Source organism: Theobroma umbraticum, unplaced genomic scaffold, assembly GCF_002168275.2.
Source record: "Theobroma umbraticum cultivar Fairchild unplaced genomic scaffold, ASM216827v3 scaffold_51.0, whole genome shotgun sequence".
Taxonomy (NCBI): Eukaryota; Viridiplantae; Streptophyta; class Magnoliopsida; order Malvales; family Malvaceae; genus Theobroma; species Theobroma umbraticum.
In genome coordinates, this window is record NW_018397260.1 from 6,582,137 (window position 1) to 6,603,162 (window position 21,026).

A 21,026-nucleotide genomic window follows, 5' to 3' on the forward strand; every position below is an offset into this window, starting at 1 on the left:
TACCAAACACTGTAATGTTATTTTCTCTGTAATCACATTGCTTGCAATCACATTACTTGCAATCACATTACCTGTAATCACATTGCATTGTAATGTACTAAACACCACCTAAGTTTGTAAACTGAAAATAAAGGGTTTTTATGTTAAGTTTATTAATTTTTGAAATGAATATTTCACTTCAAAAAATTTATGAAAAATTTAAAAATATTTTTATTAATTAAAAATTATTATTATTATTATTATACATATTAAAAAAAGGATAAATTTTCTCAGCTCTCCAAGAATTTTTTTAAATTAATAAAAAATTAATAAAATTTATATAATAATAGTTTTTAAAATTAATAAAAATAAAATTATCATTTTAATATTACTATGTTATCAAATTAACAGAAAATACAAACAATTGATTAATGTGTCCAGTAAAATTTTTTTTTAAATAAAATGTCTTTTGAAAATTTATAAACTCATTTGAAATTTCAATTAAAACTTGAGTATGTTAAAAGTTTAAAAGTTTAAAGACAACAGAGCTCTTCATAATGAATGTTAGACCTTCTATTACAATGCTCCTAAAGGCTTATAGAGCTCTTCATGCAGTTTATATGCATGTTTAAGTTGTAACAAAGTTGGAAACCTCTCATACGGCAAAGCCTTTACTAAAACTTATTCATTGAAAATATGAAGAACTGGATACGTCACCCAAAGCAACCAAAAACATTCAAAAAAAAGAGATTCAACCACCAAGAACATCTGATTAGCAAATATATGAAGGCAGTCCTTCCCTCAGTACTCGTCGCACTCATCCCCTTCATCTCCTTCACCAGACTCGGCACCAACTTCCTCATAATCTTTTTCCAGTGCAGCAAGATCCTCACGAGCCTCTGAGAACTCTCCTTCCTCCATTCCCTCACCAACATACCAGTGCACAAAGGCACGCTTGGCATACATGAGATCAAATTTGTGGTCTATACGGGAGAACACTTCTGCAACACTGGTTGAGTTAGAGATCATGCAGACAGCCCTCTGCACCTTGGCAAGGTCACCTCCTGGAACAACAGTTGGTGGCTGGTAGTTGATACCACACTTAAATCCAGTTGGGCACCAATCGACAAATTGGATAGTTCGCTTGGTCTTGATAGTGGCCACAGCAGCATTCACATCTTTGGGCACAACATCACCTCGGTACATGAGGCAGCAGGCCATGTACTTCCCATGGCGTGGGTCACATTTGGCCATCATGGAAGAAGGCTCAAATGCACTGTTGGTGATCTCAGCCACTGATAATTGCTCATGGTAAGCCTTCTCAGCAGAAATAACAGGGGCATATGAGGAAAGCATAAAATGGATCCTGGGGTAGGGGACCAGGTTAGTCTGGAACTCAGTCACATCCACATTCAAGGCCCCATCAAACCTCAGAGAGGCAGTAAGGGATGAGATAACCTGAAACACACATGCCAAACGCCAGTCATAAACTATGCTCATTAAACATGACAGATGAGAATATTTGTAAGATTTCTTATCAATACCTGAGAGACAAGGCGGTTAAGATTGGTGTAAGTGGGCCGTTCAATGTCCAGAGATCGCCTGCAGATGTCATATATTGCTTCGTTATCAAGAAGCACAGCAACATCCGTGTGCTCAAGGAGCGAATGGGTGGACAGGACACTGTTGTAAGGCTCTACAACAGATGTAGAAACCTGTGGTGAAGGATAGACAGTGAACCCAAGCTTGGACTTCTTTCCGTAGTCAACAGAGAGACGCTCCAAGAGAAGGGATCCAAGACCAGAACCAGTACCACCTCCAACAGCATTAAAGACCAAAAATCCTTGTAGCCCAGTACAGTTATCCGCAAGCTTTCGGATCCGATCCAAGCAGAGATCGACAATCTCTTTTCCAATTGTGTAATGGCCACGAGCAAAATTGTTGGCAGCATCTTCTTTGCCACTGATTAGTTGCTCAGGGTGGAACAGCTGGCGGTACGTTCCAGTCCTCACTTCATCGATGACAGTAGGCTCGAGATCAACAAATACGGCACGAGGGACATGCTTTCCGGCACCAGTTTCGCTAAAAAAGGTGTTGAAAGCATCGTCTCCTCCACCAACAGTCTTATCACTTGGCATTTGGCCATCAGGCTGAAAGATATTTCAAAAACGAAAAAAAGGGACTACATTTAGAAACATGGTACCATAATCATTCACATTCTAAACCCTAGATCTTGCCTAACTAATCCAACATAAATTATATCGTTCAGCTAGCATTCAATCGAACCAGATCTACCGGTTTAATAAGTTCTATTACAACAAGAGAAACCTAATTATGCAAAGAATTCAAATAAAATTGAAAGATTTAAAGAGAAATGAGGAAAAGAAATCTAGGAGCAGAGAAAATGAAATTTACCTGAATGCCATGCTCGAGACAGTAGAGTTCCCAGCATGCATTGCCGACCTGAATACCGGCCTGACCGATGTGAATCGAAATACACTCTCTCATTTTTCTTTTGAAATTCAAAAAATTACAAAGGAAATTCTAAGAAAATGAGAGACAAATTTTTGCTTTGAAAAAGGGAAATGGGCGTTTATCAAGACGCCGTTGGGAATATGAGATTTGAACTATTCTTTGGAGGGGTTTATATAGGAGATTAGATCGGAAGAGGAAAATTTTAGAAAAAAAAAAAAAAGAAATAGTGGTTGGACAAGCCAGCGTTAGTTAACCGTGGTTAATGATGCCAGCGAGGAGCGGGTGTCGTTAATGATAGCCAGCATGGCTTTCTCTAACGGCCTATTAATCATAGTTCATCTATTAATTTCTCCCGCTTAATTTTGATTTTGATTTGGAATAAGGAAAAGGGCTGCGAATTTGTTGAAATTGCCGAGAGTGGCGTTATTTTTGTGTGGAGGAGAAGGGTGGTTTTGTCATTTTAGTGGTTAGCTTGTCGTAATTTGTCCTTTATAATTATAGAACTGGGGAACAGGCGAATGCTGGCGAGTGGTGAGTTGGTAGGCCATCAAAATTCAAAAAGAGAGTGGATTTTACGTTGCCATCAGTGGGTCCATTATGGCCCAATGATGGAATAGGCTACTGGCTTTGACCCCTTACCCATTTTTCTTTTTAACTTCAAATTTCGACAAACATGAATTGGAATTTATTTTCAAGGCTATCAAAATTCAAAAGAAATTGTTTTTAGTTGTTAAAAAAATTATTCATATTTAATTTTATTTTTTAAAAAATTTTAAAATTTACATTTTATAGTAAAGTGCTATCATTTGACGGCTTGATAGCTGTCAGTGCATCCATCGAATATAAATTCTTATTTTTCTTTTTCTCTTTCGCTGATTTGGACAGGGCCAGAAGGATGGACTATGGGGAGTTGAGTGTAATCAGGGGATGCGTCTGAATGCCTTCGGGATGGATCCGTTTGGGTTTTAAATCAATTTCCAAGATGTTTAGTGTTTGAGTTTTGAGCTGGATCTGAGACTTGGGCTTTTGGAACAGGTTGCTGTTGGGTTGCTATGCAGAAAATCCCGCTCATAGGATCTGCAAGGCCTCAGCTTACCGGCGAACAATGAATATGATTTTGAATGTTAAGACCTTCGGAGGTCAAGCAAAGATCGAAATACAAAGTCCCCTATTTGCAGTTCAGTAATTACACTATTTGGTTTGTAGGGAATGGAAGGAAAAGAGCAGCCACGACCCGGCTGCAGCAGCGCCCCAACCACTTGAATAATTTGACTTTCTCATAAATGTCACAAACAGTTCCCGACAATTTCTATTTGGTCCCTATACAAAACGCAGGCCAAGGTCACGCCATAAACAAACGACACAACATCATTTCTTCCAAGTTTTTGCCGCCTTCTGTAAAGGACATCCATGTCCTACATACGGAAATGCTATCTGACCGGCCAAAATCAAACCGTCTAATCCAGCAAGCACAGGTTACATCTAAATGGATGTGTAATATGTTCTCTAAACAGAGAACGTTTCATTAATGGAAGAAATCCATGCATTGAATAAACAGCAACACTAAGGTTCAAGACAATAGGCGTGGCATTGAAAAGGCTCTGAGCACCTCAAGATTGAACTGATTATGAATTAATATGGTGATGGTCAGTACAAAAGTGCATAGCAAGAGTCATGGATCTTGTTAAAGTCCATTGACAAGCTGCAAAACGAGAAGGCCATCTTGTTAAAGATTCTTATACTTGGGAATCAACGTATCAGAAAGAAACTTAAACATTCTAAATTTCCCCAGGGAAAAGTTTTAAGGATAAATCTGAGCATCCTTAGATGTTATAGCAGTAAGTAAACTTGGCAAAAATGATGAAAAAAAAAAAACGGGAAAAGAAGTTTTGACAAATTCCCAGGGGGAAGATCTACAGAGTACGGGGTCACATTCGTGCACTTGGTTAGACTTGATAGTTGATAACAGGAAATTATACTTGCAGTAAAAAAACCATTTAGGCTCATTTAAGTGAGGTTTAATTCTACTGAAGAAGTAATCTTTGCTAATTGCACCAGAATAATACATTGTGTTATTCAATTGTGAACATACATAATCAGCAGTACTCCCTAACTTCCAACTTTTAACTACCTATCAAAACACACATGCCTAATGTTCCATCACAATGAGAATCCTAGGTTTAAAGTCATGCAATGAAAGCTGCAAAAGAAAAAATATCAGCAAAGTTAAAACCTATATCAAGCAATCTGAAATGATAGGAGAAACCAATAAAATATTTGTATGAGCAAGGTATTAAAAAGCCATTTAACTAAAGCACTGGAAAATGGAAGCAAAAGTTACTTCTAAACATGAAATAATTACAAGTTTGGATGCTACCTTGTTTGGCAGACAGATTAACTCACAGAGATACCAAAAGGTACATGCATTAAATAGGTTCACTCACCACTATGTCTTATTCACTCAGCAGTATATCTTATTTCAACAAAACCCTAGGAACTATCAAGTAATGAGCAAATAGGAAATATTCATGATAACAGGGAAAAGGCAAAGGTTTGTAATTATATAGGAAAGGGGAATTCTTTCATGGGGATTAATGTAGCTTTACTTGAATTAGTTACAGGAAGCATAAATACATTCATCTTTCTATTCATAAGAAACAGTTGCCAATTAATGATTTAACATATAGGGAGGGGGACACAAAAAGCATACGACATGACCAAACCCATGATTTAATTAAAGAACTGTCTTCCACCAGCAGACATGGTTCTCCAAACCTTTTGTCATTTAAATCTTCATATAGAGCCAGTATAATGAAGCATTGTTGCACTAACATAGAATTTTGGAAAGAGTTACAACCCATAGTACAGATATGTCTCAGACAAAATAGAACTATGAATGAGCAAAACATACAGTTATTGCACAAGTTTTGTTAACAGGATTTTCAGGAAACCTATGTAAGTTGGTTTCATATCCAAATGCCAAACATCCATAAGCATGTAAAAGAATATGTTGCGCAGTTTGAAAGTAAAAGACAGTATTCACTCCAACAAAGTACAGCATACAGAGCTGAATAACGTTTGATAACAATATAACAAGGATAGCAAATCTGAAAGCATATGTAACTTGAGAATATTGATCACTCATGTCATTTGCAGAAATCAACCAATGGAAAATCTCATCTCAGCATTTTGCTTAAGATGCTAATTAGAGAGGAAGTTTTACATACATATCCCTTCACCTTTCTTGACACAACCTTGCAAAATCATAAATATATATAGGAGTATAGAAAGGTCAAAAGAAATAACATGTGACAGGGGAACAGGCCAGCCAGCATCGCCATAGTTATAACTTATCAAATCATTGTTTCAAAGTAAAACCACAAGGCACTCCAATTTCAAATTCCCTACAATGCATCTGTATAAAATATCACATAAAAGTCAATCACATCGGTTCCTTAAACCTCACAATTGATATACTAAATTGTTCCCTTTTTCACTAATATAGAAACCAACATAAAGACATAACAATAGCATACATATCAAAGACTAACAAATGGTTCAAAAATCCAGGCTTATCACATACATGGACCACATTCTTTTTTCTAGTCCCCCACTCTCTCCTCCCCTTCCCCCTCTCTCCAACTCTTCTGCAATTGTTTATCCATGGACCAATGAAAAACTGATAGAATCAAGTCAAATGCAGCAATGGAACTAAAGATACAAACAAATTTCTAAATGCCATTAAAGGCAAAATGGAATCATTCCATCCTCAGGTGGCTTCTGCATTTCGAAGACCCTTAACCTTATTTTCACTGAACATCCACAAAGGTCTATGAGGATCACCGACATTCTCTACATATTTCCATCTAGCAAGTAAACACTCAAAATAAATTATAAAATGCATAAATAGCACTCAAAAAGATAAATAAATCAAATGTGGGCATAATCAGAAATAGAACAACTTTATCTCTATATTTATAGAAGCAAAGTCAATCTATGGAAAATTGGGAAAAACATACATCATCACCGTCATGGCCATAAATACATTAAAACAAAGTACAACCCTTCACAAACATGTGAAAAAAAAAATATCACCAAAATGCTTCTCAAATCCCACCGTCTTCTTTCCTCTGCATTTCAATGCATGATAATGAATGCCCACGATTGATGATGAACCGTATGCTCCTCCTCCACCTTTAAAATCTCATCAGAAAATAAGAGAAAAAAACCCCAAAAAAATGAAACTAAAAAAACAGTGTGAGATTTTTTTTTTCTTGAGCAAGAAACTATATAGAAAAATATTTATATTATTATATATATTTATATTTGCCTGGCTCCATCCTGTCTGCCTTTTTGCACGCAATAAGGGAAGGGAGTGATTTTGCACAGGGAGAAAGAGAGCTACATTGTACTCTCTCTCATCTGTGAATGCACGAAAATGACCTTCGATTCACAAAGGTGTGAAGAGAGGGTAAGGGTACCTCGCGAAGACCAAGGGTAGCTCGGTCATTGCAGCTCTCAACAGCCATTACAGTAACAGGTTTGAGGTTTTTGCTGCTGGGTTTGAAGTCAAGCCCCTAAAAAGAAAAAGAAGAAACAGCTCTTTGAGGTTTGTCTGGTTTTATGTATTTTCCAGGGAGAGAAACGTGGAAGGAGGAGGAAAAGAGAGTCCGGTTCATTCATGTCTAAAATGGGAATTTCACTGGAGTTAAATTTTTATTTTTATTTTGTAGGCAGGCATATTTCGGGGTTTAAAACAAGGCCGGTGAAAAGCCTTTTTCAACTTTATCTTTGTTCCTCTTCTGGTGAGACTCACCGTTTTGTCCCTCAATCTTTTCTCTTTTGCTCCTCTCTCTTCTCTTTCTTATGTAATATTAACTCTTTTTCCTTTTTCTTTAATAATAAATTAAAAACCCTTTTCATAAAATTCATGAAAAAAAAAACAAAAATTGGAAAAATGGGAAGAATGCTAATGCTACAGTAGATGATTGGTGCGGGTGAAGGGTGTGATGGCGATCAACATGAGCGAAGCCAAGCATCAGTGGATCAAAAGTCACAGCCCTTCGCAGGCAAGCAGGGGCACAGGCAGAGGACACGCAGCAAGGCAGCACCAGCTGTGTTTTTTCACTTCAAAGTGACGTAAGGTCTTTGTCGCTTTTTGTTTTGACCAAAACTGCTCCTTTTGTTTTTTACATCCGACGGCCAGGGGAGTCGCCTCTCCAAATCCCGCCAAAAAATAGAATTGGCAGTTTGGCATCAACCCCATTCCAATTTTCAATACTATAGTACTCGTTTTTATTATTACGGGGTTCCAGGTCTTCTCCAATTTTCTTTATAAATTAGTCGTATTTATTAGGATAATCCTAATAAACTTCAATTTGATTCGATGCTTGTTCTGTAACAACATTTTTAAATAAAGAATGCAGCTCAATTATAAGTAACAAGAAAGAAATGGTATTCTATATTTAAATTATTACAATTAAATAGTTCATAATTGAACTTTAATTTGGATCGACCGATCTACCTTATGGTGAGCATTGATCGACTGTCTTTATTGTCGATGATGTGTTACCGGCCTTAATTGGTCAAGTCGTTTTCCCGACGTGGATACTATAAAGAAACCAGAGAGAAATGGGTATCAACGAGGGTTGGTATCAAAGAGAACACCCCAACCTAGGAGATATGAATAAGCTACTTAGAGGTTGATTAATGTCAAATAATTGATGATTCACAATGATTTGTTCCAGTGGTCTTGATCATAGGAAAAATCCGAAATAAAAGGCATTAATTTTTGAAGAAGTGTAGGAATTTAAAACACTGGCTGCAACTGTGACCTATTAATAGTCAGCTCCCTGCACCGGCTGGCAACCCGAAATAAAGATGGACTGAACCCTTCAAACGCAAGGGAACAGAGAGTTAAAAACCCTTGTGGTTCAAATACCTCAGAACTATAAACGTTTCATCATTCATTGGGTGCCTTTGAGCTTTGTCGGTAGAAGGCTCAGTTTTTAGTTGCCAATGTGTCAATAATGATATTAATACAGATTCACCAAATTATTATGACATGATATCTTTCGTTTTGTTTTTCTTATTTTGTAAGCATTGAATAATTTAAGTCATTCAAAACCCAAACTGATCATGGAGTTTGAACGTTCAAGTTCTTTTCTTTCTCCTTCTTTCCAGACTTTATTTTCTCTTCAAAAAAAGAATAGAAGGTACCCTGTTTCTCTTTTTATTAGGGTGACAGCAAATTATGTCTGTTCAACATGCACTTATTGTCTTCTGACCAACATTTACAGTGCATCTGCAAATACAAAAGCAGCAATGAAACTTTGTGCCCATGCATTTCACAGATAATTCATAATATATTACATTTTTTCTCTTTGTTTTTTATGTTTTTATTGAAGAGGGGTGGGGGGCGGGGGGGATAGTAGTAATAGAGGCCAGTGACACAGATATTAAGTCATGGAATGGATGGATATGCACTGTTTTCAGTAGTAAAAGTATGAAGAAAACAATTTTCCTATGGGGTTTTTCTTTTTTCTTTTTGGTTCTTCAGGGTAATCTTCTGCAAGAGACAAAAGACAGGAAAAACGTGTGGGGGCCATCAAAGATCCCTTACAGAATTGTTGTCCAAAGGTGCAGAGTGGTCTGTTTGTAGTTTGTCTCAAATGTAAGTTAGCTTGAAAATGAAAAAGGCTGTCTGTCAGAAAACCATTTTGTAAACATTATATTTGTCACCAAGACCTAGGACTGCTACGAGCATGAAAAGGCAAACAAAAGCAATTCAGACATTCAAAGAAACATGGCTGGAAAAGGGAATGGCGGGGGTAGATGAGAGGAGTTAATTGAAGTGGTTAATGACAAAGGCAGTACCAGTAAATGTTGTGTAGTGTTTAGTGAGGTAGCCGCCCTGATTGACAGGGATAGGGGGGAGAGAGAGAGAGGCCAAGAAGGAGAAACAGGGGAAAAAGCTGTTGTTCCTTAAACGTTACTGGTTTCTGTTGCATTAAAAACAACCCCCCGTCTACCCCCTTCCTTATCCTTTCTCCTTCTTCTTTTTCTCACATCCGAAGGAGGCATTTCCTAACCAACCCAAAAGAAGACAGCACTATTTCTATATATATATTCCATCTCTGTAAGGCTTCAAAAGAAAAGGGGACACATAATCCGACAAAACAATTCCTGCCAAGTGCCACCAAGCCAAACCCTTTTTCACCTTCAAATTTTTGCTACTAGTAGTATTAATTAGGAGCATCTTATTTACTTCATTTCTATATCAGTCCGTTATTTTCCATAGAAAGGAATGTTGATTTTTTCCTTCATTTTTTTTTTTAACTTCATCAAAAGCTTTAAAAGAAAAAGACAAGAAGTTTAGAATAGAAACAATGTTGGGGGAGGGGGGAATTCCGGGCTTTCTCTGTTTTTGGGGTGCATCCAACTTTAAAGCTCCCTTTTTTGTATAGGAAGCCAAATGTCCTTGTCTCTGTTCAATTTTGGGTTGCTTTTAGGAGGTTGAAAAAATGGTGGTTGCTGTTCCATTTTAGGTGTACGTTTTAGAAAAGAAAAAATGATATGATTCAGGTGAAGGGGAAAGAAAATAAAAACAAAGGTGTGGTGTTTCCTGTCCATGTTTTCCAACAAAAAGGAGAGATGCAGTAGAGGGTAGAGATGAGGTTGAAGAGAGGAAGAGCTTCATGGATATGAGTAATCTATTTAAATACACAATAATAAAATAATTACCAACTTAATTGAGACCTTAAACAAGTGTGTTTTATTATGAAATAAATAAATAAGTGTGGTTGTATATTAAAAAAGAAAAATACTTAAAAGTGACCAACTCTATTCCTTTTATGTATTTGAGTCTCCAAAATAAAAAGAAAGGGGAATTGATGTAGAAAGATCTTCAATATTAATGAAATCAAGTTATGTATCCGTACCTCCAAATAAATAAATAAAATGATAAAAAAAACTTTAAGTTTCAAGTTTTGCAAACTTGGTTTGACCATAAATTTATAACCTTCCTTGTTAAGTAATACGTTAAAAAGACCAAAAAAAAAAACAAACCCAAAAGTAGATTAAAATTGGATTTGATTAGGAGAAAAGGATTTATTTGATCCATAAATTGGCACATGTACTTTCAAATAAATTTTAAAATAAAATACTATTTACACCATTTTTTAATTTATTTTTATTTATCTTTTTACTTAATTTATGATCTTAAATTTCACTCATAAATTATGTCTTTACCGCATTTTTTAATAATAGAGAGGATCTTTGCCCTTGACTGTGTTATAGTAATCTTGCATTTTTTCTTATGCAAAGCCCTTTTCCTAATCCAGAAGGCGTCAAAGACCCAAAGAAAAGAATGTCCTTAATTTCTGCAGCAGCCCAAGAACAAAGTCCAACATGTGTTTCAGTTGGACTAACCAAGACCCATCAGAGCCTTTAAAGCTATCATAGCAGACCTCATGAAAAGCTTCCCAAATCATTGTACTGGATGTTCTTTTTTTCCTTTCTTGTTTTTTATCTGTTTGTGATTGCTAAGCTGGAAAATTTGGACCATCCATGTTTTTTTACCGTGCGAATGTTTAAGATTGCACTTCCAAGTAGGGGCAAAAACTATGTAGTGACCCTGTTACATTAGGCAGAATCTTTCTAAATTGCCAAGTGTACATTACCGGGATCAGATGTAATACATTTTGATTTCACCTGCTGGGGACATTGGCTTAAAGCAACCTGAACCCCTTTCAATGTGAACTCTACTACTCTCTCAATGGAGTCAAAATAAATGTCACTATGTCAGCCATCGTCCTTTTTCAGCGAACATTGCAAAGTGCCAGCCCTGTTAAGCCACTTCAACAGATAGTTACTAGCACATCAGGTTTTTTATATATAATCACTGGCTTTTTTTTTTGTTTGGTGTTGCAATCAGTCATTCCCATCATCATCCACATTTTTCTTTTGCTGCTGTCAATTGTTTAGCCCGCACTTACCAATTTACTACCGCTACTTTATCACTTCAGGGAAAGAGTGGCTACTCAACTCAGCAATCCATCATTGTGAAAACAGGCATTTGTCTCCTACTTGTTGATAACTTTATTTGCTATGTGATTCAGTAAAAGTCATCATTAGGTACTTTTCCTTCCCGCTCTTTTGCATGTGCAAAATTAAGCTGTTCTAGAAACTGTAATTTTCAGAAGAATTGATGTAGTTTTGACTTCAGTGGCCATTGATTTGGATGAATATGTACTGTTTCTGTTTGTGTCTGCCTGGTGATTTATCTTTTGCTTCCGGTATGGTACTTGAGGAAGACATCTCTGTCCTGGAAAGCAGCTTCTTATATCATGGCCAAGCTTTGTTTCCTTTTTATCCTTTTCTTTTTCCTATAGGAAAGGCCAAGCTTGCTTTGGTACCCTGTCTTTTTGGTTGAGAACAATTCCATTGTCATAGCTTTCCACTTTTCTATATGGACTCTCCACCATGCCCAAAAGAAAATTTTTTTTCCCTCCCCGTGAATCTCATTCTTCTTAGGGGACCCCGCAAACCACTCAGAGAGTTGAGACAACACAAACTCAAGTGCCAAGTATATGCACACGCTTTTTTCATTCATTGATGCAAATAACTCAATGATGTCTGTCTAGGACATGATCTAGTTCCTATAGCAGCGTACTATGACTTTCATGATGGTTTTTTTTAGTTGATATTTTGGGGGGGAGGGACATAGTTTGTTCTCCAGAAGTTAGATCCTTTGCTTTGAGCATAGAGATTTTACTATCAATTAGGATAGGTCTCGATCACAACATTCCTGAATTTTTAAAAAATGATTTTACAACTAAAACCCATAACCCTCATTTTTCTAGGGGCAAATGGATTGATGCACTCTATAGAAGAATCAATTTTCAGTTTTGTTCTCAGAGAATATTAATCTATTAATATTAGTTGAAACTTCAAAAAAATAAAAAATATTAGTTGAAACTTGAGTCTAAAGCTGCAGACTAGCAGCTGAAAACTTGTTGTTAAGATAGTTAGATGAACTTTCATAGGCAAATGGAGGAATGCTGTTTCTCCCCCAAAATACCCTTAATGGAAAAAAAAAGGGTGATCAAGTTGTGAGTGGGGATGTTCATGGCTCACTATCTACGGTGAAACAAGCTTGGAGCCTTTGAATCCTCAATGCCTTGTGCTTCAACCAAATAATGCACACTTGCAAAGCAAATGAAATTAAAGAGAAATATCTGAAACAGGAAAAGCAAAAAAATATAAAGGCTTCTGCTTTCTTGTCCGTCCTTAGTTACATGTAGAGACAAAGATGCTCCTCAATCAATCAAGCTAGTTCATCTTCTCAATGGAAAGCTTGAACGGGGTGGACCTGCCCAGGGGAATCATGCCTCTATTTTTATAATTAGAATCAGAAACCCCACTTCAGTGCAAAAAAGAAGCCTCTTACAAATCACCCTGGTGCCTTTTTTGAAGTGTTCTTTTCTCTGTATCACTCTCATGAAAAGAAAAAATAAAACAAAGATAAAAAGGAGAAAACAAAGCTTTCGAAAGCTATGCAATGATTTCATACAGATGCTGTGCGTTACCATAAAGCAGTTATAGTGATTAAATTCCTGAGGTCTTTACACGAGCTAAAAACAAAATAAAAAGGAAGAAAAAGAGAGAGAGAGAGAAAGAATCTACAAGCTACTTATCAGCAAAATTTAAAAAAATAAAAAAAGAGAAGAACAAAAAGAAATAACAAAGAGCTTTTATGATTGGTCTCTCAATATTTTAGAAGACGCTACGGTTCTATAGATGCTATGTTACTTCACCTAAAACTCCATCATATAGCACTGATCTGATCATACTTCTGATTGGTTCTTTACTTTTGTGACATTTGATGCTTCTTTGGTCTTATTTGACAACTTGCAAGAATCAATTTTGCAAGGGTCTGCCTCAATCAACAGCTGAACAACCTCATTCATGGTTGGACGGTGGTTTGGATTCCTATATGTACAACGCATGGCAATTCTGAGAACCTGAATCATCTCATCCTTAAATGACCCCGAGAGCAGCTTGTCCAAGACCTCCATAACCCCATCCTTTGTATCCAGCCTTGCTGAAACCCAATATACGATATTCTTGTTCTCTCCAAAATCTGCCTCCACCGGTTTCTTCCCAGTTATTAGTTCCATCAACACCACTCCAAAACTGTAGACATCACACTTGGTTGTTGCTTTATTTGAATATGCGTATTCTGTCAAAGCCATCAATTAAATTTAGTTAAATATATTGAGTAAACAAAAAACTAGATTTATATGAATTAACAAGATGTACATGATAGATTACAGTTTCAGGTTTTCTACATATAATAGGGATATGACTATTTACTATGATCCTTGATGACTATTAAAGTGTAGGTTCTCTACAGGATATTTAAAGCAACCCTATTGAGGAAATTAATGTGATAAACTGATAATTTAGAACAAAAAAACTGCGTACTTAAAACTGTCATATATTGATATACAAACTGCATATTGGTCCTAACAAAGAGCGATAACATAATCAAAATGTAAAGTCAAACTCAAAAAAGAATAAAGCTACACATAAACTCTTTGTACTGTAAAGGAAAACATCTTAATTAAAATAGAGTTGGATCAGAATATTACCAGGGGCCAAGTAACCATAGGTGCCCGCTATGACAGTAGTGGTAGAATCTTTCCCTCCTCTAGCTTGCAAAACCTTGGCTACTCCAAAATCTGCAACTTTGGGCTGGTAATTGACATCCAGTAGGATATTGGTTGACTTGATGTCTCTGTGAATAATAGGTGGCAACAGATCATGGTGAAGGTATGCTAAGCCCTGTGCAATCCCTAGTGCAATTTGATGTCGAATTGGCCAATCCAGATGGATCCGCCCTTTGTGAAGAGCATCCCAAAGGTTTCCATTCGGCATGTACTCATAAACCAGCAGGTTACAGTCCAAGTTTGAGAAGTAGCTATATAACTTGACTATGTTTTTGTGCCTTATGCTTCCAAGAGTCTGAACCTCAGTCTTCAAGCCTTTGTCCAAAATCAACTGATCTTCTGAGGCAGAATCTTTTTCTGTTCTACTCCACAGCTTCTTCACTGCAACAACCTCTCCACTTCGCAATTCAATTCTATACACTGTTCCAGATCCTCCATGGCCCACAATGTTCTTATCTACCATTGCTTCAAGGATCTCATGTTGGTCAAAACATATTCTATGAAAGCTCTTCACATCATACGAAAAGAATGATGAAGACAAGGTCTCATCATGTTCCATTACAGCTCTTTCTTTACTAAAACGACGTTTCAAAAACAGAAGAGCTCCAATAGTGATGACAATGACTGAGATAATGATTGCCCACATGGAATTTAGCTTCCTTTGGTTGTAAGGGTGTGAACATATGGGGAAATTTTTAACATGGACTGGAGCACAAAGACCTGGGTTGCCTGAAAAGCTTTCCACCAACCCTCCTTCAATCAATGAGAGAGGAATTGGGCCAGAAAGTTTGTTGTTTGAAAAGTTGATGGAGTTAGGCAACAATTTACTGAGGCTCTCAGGGATTTTCCCGGTCAAGAGATTGTTGGAAAGATCAAGAACATTGAGAGATTTTAGCAAACTAAGTGAGCTGGGGATAGAAAAACTGAAATTGTTGCCTTGCAACAACAGTAAGTTTAGTTTCTTTAGATTGCCAATTTCTGAAGGTATTGAACCAGACAGGAGATTGTTACTGAGATCAATCTTCACAAGATTGATAGCTCGAGAGATTTCAAGAGGTAGAACACCTGAAACCTTATTGTTCTGCATGAACAGTTCGGATAAGTTCCTAGCATTTCCAATTGAATTTGGAAAAGGACCCGTAAAATTATTGTCAGCCAAGTCAATGATTGAAACATGAGGGAGACCTAGAAGTCCTTGAGGTATCGAGCCCTCCAAATAGTTATGGCTAACTCGAAACCGTAGAAGAGAGTTGCAGTTTGCATAACTATCAGGCAACTTTCCAGAAAACTTGTTATCTAAGACAAGAAAGTACAGTAATTTACCTCCTCGGCAAACCTCTGTTGGCAATGGACCTGTTAGATTGTTCTCTGACAAGTCCAGAACAATCATAGGTGATAACTGGCCCAGATTTTGTGGAAGTTGTCCCGATAGGAAATTTCCATAGAGTGAGAGCATGGTCAAGGTTGTTGAGTTTGCAATAACACCTGGGATTTCTCCTGTAAGACTGTTGTTATAAAGCTGCAGGACTCTAAGTTTTGGAAGTCGACATATAGACTCTGGAATGCTCCCACTCAATTGATTGACTGACATGTCCAAGTCTGTGAGCTCTGTCAGATTTCCCAGTTCCTCAGGTATTGTCCCGGATAAGTGTTGGTTGTAGTATAGTTCAAGCTGCTGCAAGTTTTTCAGCAACCCAAGCTCCTTAGGAATATGACCTGAAAGGAAATTTCCACTCAATTCAAGATCAACAAGTGATGTCATCTTCCCGATCGATGCTGGGATCCGACCATTCAACCCGCAAGTCGTGAAAACCATAACTTTGAGCTTTGTCAGCTGGGAAATGTTCTCCGGAAGTTGCCATAAGTTTAATTCACCATTCTCATTGACGTAGAGCACCTCGAGATTGGTAAGATTAGTTATCGACATAGGAAAGTCACCAATAAAGAGGTTGTATGACAAGTCAAGTAGACGTAAAGATGTCATTCTCGAGAAATCCGGAAGTGTTGTTCTCAGGAATAGAGAACTCATGTTGAACTTTTCCAAGAGAGAGCAGTTAACGATACCGCTAAGAAAGTTGCCATGGAGATTGTTGCGGCTGATATCAAGAACACGCAACTCTGGCAGATAAGAGCACACATCAGCTGGAAATTTACCGGAGAGTGACCAGCCTGTGAGGTTCAGAGTTTCAACAAACCCTTGATCGTTGCAGTTAACTCCTGTGAAATTGCAATAATTTTTCCCTCCACTCACATCCCAATCAGGCAAGGCCTTTCCTGATAGAGAGGCTTTCATTAAGGTGAAGAACTGAGACTGATCATGTCTTATAGCTTCAGAAGAATAGAACACAAAACTAAGCAACACTAGAAGCAGAAAAATAGCCTTTGGTGCCATCTCATAGAAAAGGGAAGAGAACAAGAAAAAGAGAGAGAGAGAGAAGAGGCAGCTTATGTTAAAAAGAGAAAAAGAAGTGGTAGTTAGGGCAGTTGTTGCAGAGAAGAAGGTGTAGAAGAGAGTATATAAACGGGCTGATTGAGGGGAACATTGGGTGCAGCAGTAATAAGATGTTGAAAAAAAGCAGGTTCGCGCTGTAGTACTGAGAGAGATGGAAAGAGGTGTGTGTTGTGCATATCTTTTGCATAAAGAGGCTTTACTTGTATGTTTATACCCCACTAGCTCATGTAGAGGAATAACATCAGTGTAACTACTTTATACAGATTAGATGTTAGAATAATCTGCACCTGATCCTGACCACCGCATGTCCTCTCGATCAGGACCTCTTGATGTGATCACTCCTGCTTTCTCTTGGATGGCCACAGCCCAAAGTTCTACACGCTTGCAGGTAGGCTACCAATATTGCCACTTACATCAATATACTAATTTATTTAAGCATGACCATGTGTACAATGTTTTTGATATGTATTTTTCTAATCAAAGCAAATTGCATTTCTGGCATTACATGACAGATATTATGATTCGTAATGCTGTACGTAGTGCAATATTACACAAGACACTGCCTTTAAATATATATATATATATAAGACATGAATCATTTTTTGGCTTCCCATATATGCTGTTAGCTGTTTGCTTGCGAAAGATAATGCTAATGTCATAGTTTCGTCTCATGATACAACAGGAATTTGCTCCCACGTGCGAGAATCAACCACCCAAAAACAAACTTGGACAATCGCAACCTTGTACAGTAATACCTTCTCAACTTTTCTCAGTCACTTGTGAAGGGTCATTCGTTAAATCTTTTCACAGTTTCGCCTCATTGTAAAACTGGGTTGTTCTCTATCGTATAAGGTTATTTGTTAATGTAAGGATCGTCAACTGCATTCAGCTACAAAATATTGTCTGAGCTCTGACGGAAGACTTTACTTATTCGTCACACAGACAAATCCTTGACTGTTAATGATGCCACTGTTTTTTCTTCTCAACACTGTATCTTTTTGGCTTCTGACCTGACTATGACACAAGTTGACATAGAAACCACTTTGCCAAAGCATCCTCATTCTCTTCTGAAACAACGCTATCAAGCAAGTATACTTGGAATCTGAATTGCATTCAAACATCAGCTGCACCATGGTTGAGTCCTTATTTTTCACTAACCAGATTATCCTCTGATTTGTACATGAAAGAACAACACCAGCAATGATTTGTTATCAAATGAATTTCTGGGTTGACCTTGTTGAGCCAATAGAATGTTGGCATCGAAGTTTGGACTTAATCCTTCCAGTTCCACTACCCGTATCAAAAATTTTTGATGTTCGACTATTTCCTTATTCTATTTTCATTCCCCTGGGTATATGGCCACAGAGGATTAGAAAATTCTTTTCCGGAATAAAGGTGGATAAGTTGGGAATAATATATTCTATTATATAATCTTGTTGGGGAATTTGCATTATACAAGCGGGGCCAAGCTGGAAAATAATTGTTTAAGAGATATTTAATAGGGTTAATTAGGGTAGAAAGGGTACAGTAATGTATTTTTTGGGTGCATTTCCCCAGGGGACCACCATTACTGAAACTTGTCTGGATCAGATTAAGTTCAAAGTACCATGGAATTTTAAGTAAGCTTCCATTTGCATTTTCATTTCACTGAAAATGCCAATGGAAGGATTCAAACTAAAAGGGAAATGCCGGAGAATGGTATGAGAACGATGTAAGATCTTTTCGTCCTTTTCTAACCTTTTATTGCCTTTTGTTTTTCCTTCCCTTAGTTCACAAATAACCAAACAAAGCTTATTCGACAGAAACAACAGAAATATCCCCTCCTTGAATGAAACTAATGGCTAATAAAACATCTATGAATGATAATCTTTCTCACCAAAAACTTGGGTTGGGCTTAGATATCAATAGTTTAATTAGATGAACTTCTGTTGTTTGCAAGTATGTGATGTCAAGTCACCTTGATGATCACTCAACCCCTTACAGGATGATAAAAGATTGCAAATATTTGGAATTTAAGTTGGATGCTTGACGAGCTTATCAATCATGTAAGTGGGAAATATTCAGCAGGGCTTAAAGATTTTGGATAAGCTTCAGGAATTTTGTTCTTGATGAAGGGTTCTTTTTTCCTCCCATTTCAGAGCCAGGAGCTGACAACAAGCTATAATGGGATGAGTTTCATGAAGTCCATATGTGTCGTTGAATGGTATTGGGAATCTTTGTGTTGGATAGACTAGAGATGTGCTCAATGATGAAGAGCAAAGCAAAGATGCCCACTCCTCGAAAAGTATTTGGTGTTGATTTGGCAGCTGCGAATTTGCTGCAACTCGGACATGGCAATTCCTTATAAGTTGCCGCCTTTTTCTCTTTTCTTTTCTTTTCTTTTCGTTCATCACAATTGGAGGGGCTAACGATAGTAATGGGTAGATTGCAAATTAAAGCTTAAAAAAATCTCTGGCTTTTGTGCTGAAATGGACAAGCATTTTGTTCACGCTAAACCAACCAAGTCTGTGATTAAGGGCCAAAACATTAGGATGAATTTAGGCTACGGCAGGCCGCGTCCCAGCACAATATCTCAATCTTATTCCTCGCTCTATTTCTATAATGATCTCCCTTTTTCGTAAAGAAGGAGAATAAGACATTATCATTTGGTTTCACAGCATAATTAGGGTTTTGCTTTGCACCACGAGTCAATATATAATCATTTTCGTGTTTATTAATTTGTATAAGTGTTTGAAAAATTTTTTATTTATATGTACGTACATACGTACATATATTATATAATAAATAAGTAAATTTTAAAGTGTGATAATGTTTTTATTCAAAAAAAATTGATCATTATAACCAATTCTAATAGTAAAATGCATAACCAAATTAGTGGAAATAAATAATAATTTATTAATTAACAGTAACATTAATTGGTTTGGCCACTTCAATCATTCCATTACTATTTTCCTTTTTGTAATATATTGGGTTTGTGCACCCTTATCACAAAGAAGGGGTGATTCTTCACAAATATTTATATAAAAAGCAAAGCCAAACATCATAAGGCAGAACCATATTCCAACTCGTTTAAGGGCATATATTCATTATTATCACTTGTTTTTTTTTTCTTCATTTTTCTTTCAATCCAACTCTTGTGTTTCAAAAAAGAAAAAAAAAAGGGAAAAACTATTTTTTTTTTCTTCATGGGATTGTCGAGAGCTAGCTATAGTTACTTGATTTCCTTGTGTAATTGCAAGATGTAAATGATTAAAAATTAAGAGAAGAGAATAACTTTAGAGAGAGTGTGTTTTGAAGCATTCCTTTTTCCAAAAGTATGTAAGAATCAAGAAGTTGAAGCATATAATACAATCTCAACAAAAGCTAAGCACATTTTGATGAACATCTTTAGCATTATGGCATTGCTAAGCTGTTTTTAGCATGTTAGTGGGATTGAAGATAAGATCAATTAGCACTATTAGAAAGAATATCCTGCTTCCGAAAAAATAAAAACCTTTGCCTTCATTTTGTTTTTTTTTTTTTTTTGGGTAAGAAATGATATAAATGGGAATAAATAGTACTTCTTTTATCCAAAACTCTTTTATTTTGTTTTGTGATAATATCATGCTTGAAATATGTTTAATGTAGTACATTCTTGAGAAAATATTCAATGTAATATCTGAATTTTCATTTCCAATATGCTTTATCATTTAATTAGGTTAAGGAAAATTAATTATCGACATCCTTTTTTTAAAATTAAAACATGTTAATAAACCAATTAAAACACGTAATCAAATAAATACTACATTAGTTTCCAAGTCAATGACTAAGATAATACATACAAACATGTGGCATTACCCTTATTAATTAAAATTTTAATTTTTTGAAAACAAAAAGGTGATTATTTATTAAATTCATTTTTTTTTCCTTCTTCCCTTTTCTCTCCTTCCTCTTGTCTCCCAATATCCCTCATGTCACGCCGGATCTAACCATTATCCAACTGCATTTGGTCACCTAAGGTCGAACCCAACGTCGATATGGTCGAAAAACCAACCTCCAAACTGGCAAAAATTGGCTTGAAATAAGCCGAATTCAATACATATTTGACTGCTTGCAGTTGTTATTAGTTCGTTTCTGACCATATTGACATTGGATCCAAACCTCGTTTGGTCAGGTCCAATCGGTAATGACCATATTGGGCCTAACATGAAGGGAGATCCAGAGGGAGAAAAGCAAGGACAGGAGGGAGCAGGAAAGAAAGACAAAAGGGAAAAGGAAAAAAAATTCTAAAATAAATCTGTTTTTTTTTTTAAAAAAATTATAATAAATAGATCTTAATTATCTATCTAAAAAGTGATGTGACATTTATTTACAACATATAACGCATTTTGAGTTAGGCCATTGATAGG

General features: G+C 36.5%; 2 protein-coding genes across 2 annotated transcripts; both read right to left on the bottom strand.

Moving 5' to 3' along the window:
* Positions 1–511: 511 nt before the first annotated feature.
* LOC110416591 (tubulin alpha-4 chain) lies at positions 512–2,621 on the bottom strand. Its single transcript, XM_021428610.2, has 3 exons — positions 2,395–2,621; positions 1,524–2,129; positions 512–1,437 (listed from the first exon to the last, which is right to left on the bottom strand). The coding sequence occupies exons 1-3, from the start codon at positions 2,485–2,487 to the stop codon at positions 781–783; spliced, it is 1,356 nt and encodes a 451-aa protein (XP_021284285.1). The 5' UTR covers positions 2,488–2,621; the 3' UTR covers positions 512–780.
* A 10,143-nt stretch (positions 2,622–12,764) lies between these two features.
* XIP1 (Leucine-rich repeat transmembrane protein kinase family protein) lies at positions 12,765–16,697 on the bottom strand. The gene is made up of 2 exons (XM_021428693.2): positions 14,109–16,697; positions 12,765–13,696 (listed from the first exon to the last, which is right to left on the bottom strand). Exons 1-2 carry the CDS (start codon positions 16,576–16,578, stop codon positions 13,302–13,304), a joined length of 2,865 nt encoding a protein of 954 aa, XP_021284368.1. The 5' UTR covers positions 16,579–16,697; the 3' UTR covers positions 12,765–13,301.
* Positions 16,698–21,026: the final 4,329 nt, after the last annotated feature.

What these genes read in the sequence shown, in the direction of transcription:
- LOC110416591 (XM_021428610.2), bottom strand. Translation starts at nt 2,487, where the DNA reads ATGAGAGAGTGTATTTCGATTCACATCGGTCAGGCCGGTATTCAGGTC. An exon ending in GTCTCGAGCATGGCATTCAG is followed by an intron (nt 2,130 to 2,394) that starts GTAAATTTCATT and finishes AATATCTTTCAG; the next exon opens with CCTGATGGCCAAATGCCAAG. An exon ending in TTAACCGCCTTGTCTCTCAG is followed by an intron (nt 1,438 to 1,523) that starts GTATTGATAAGA and finishes TGTGTGTTTCAG; the next exon opens with GTTATCTCATCCCTTACTGC.
- XIP1 (XM_021428693.2), bottom strand. Translation starts at nt 16,578, where the DNA reads ATGGCACCAAAGGCTATTTTTCTGCTTCTAGTGTTGCTTAGTTTTGTG. An exon ending in CTATGGTTACTTGGCCCCTG is followed by an intron (nt 13,697 to 14,108) that starts GTAATATTCTGA and finishes TGGCTTTGACAG; the next exon opens with AATACGCATATTCAAATAAA.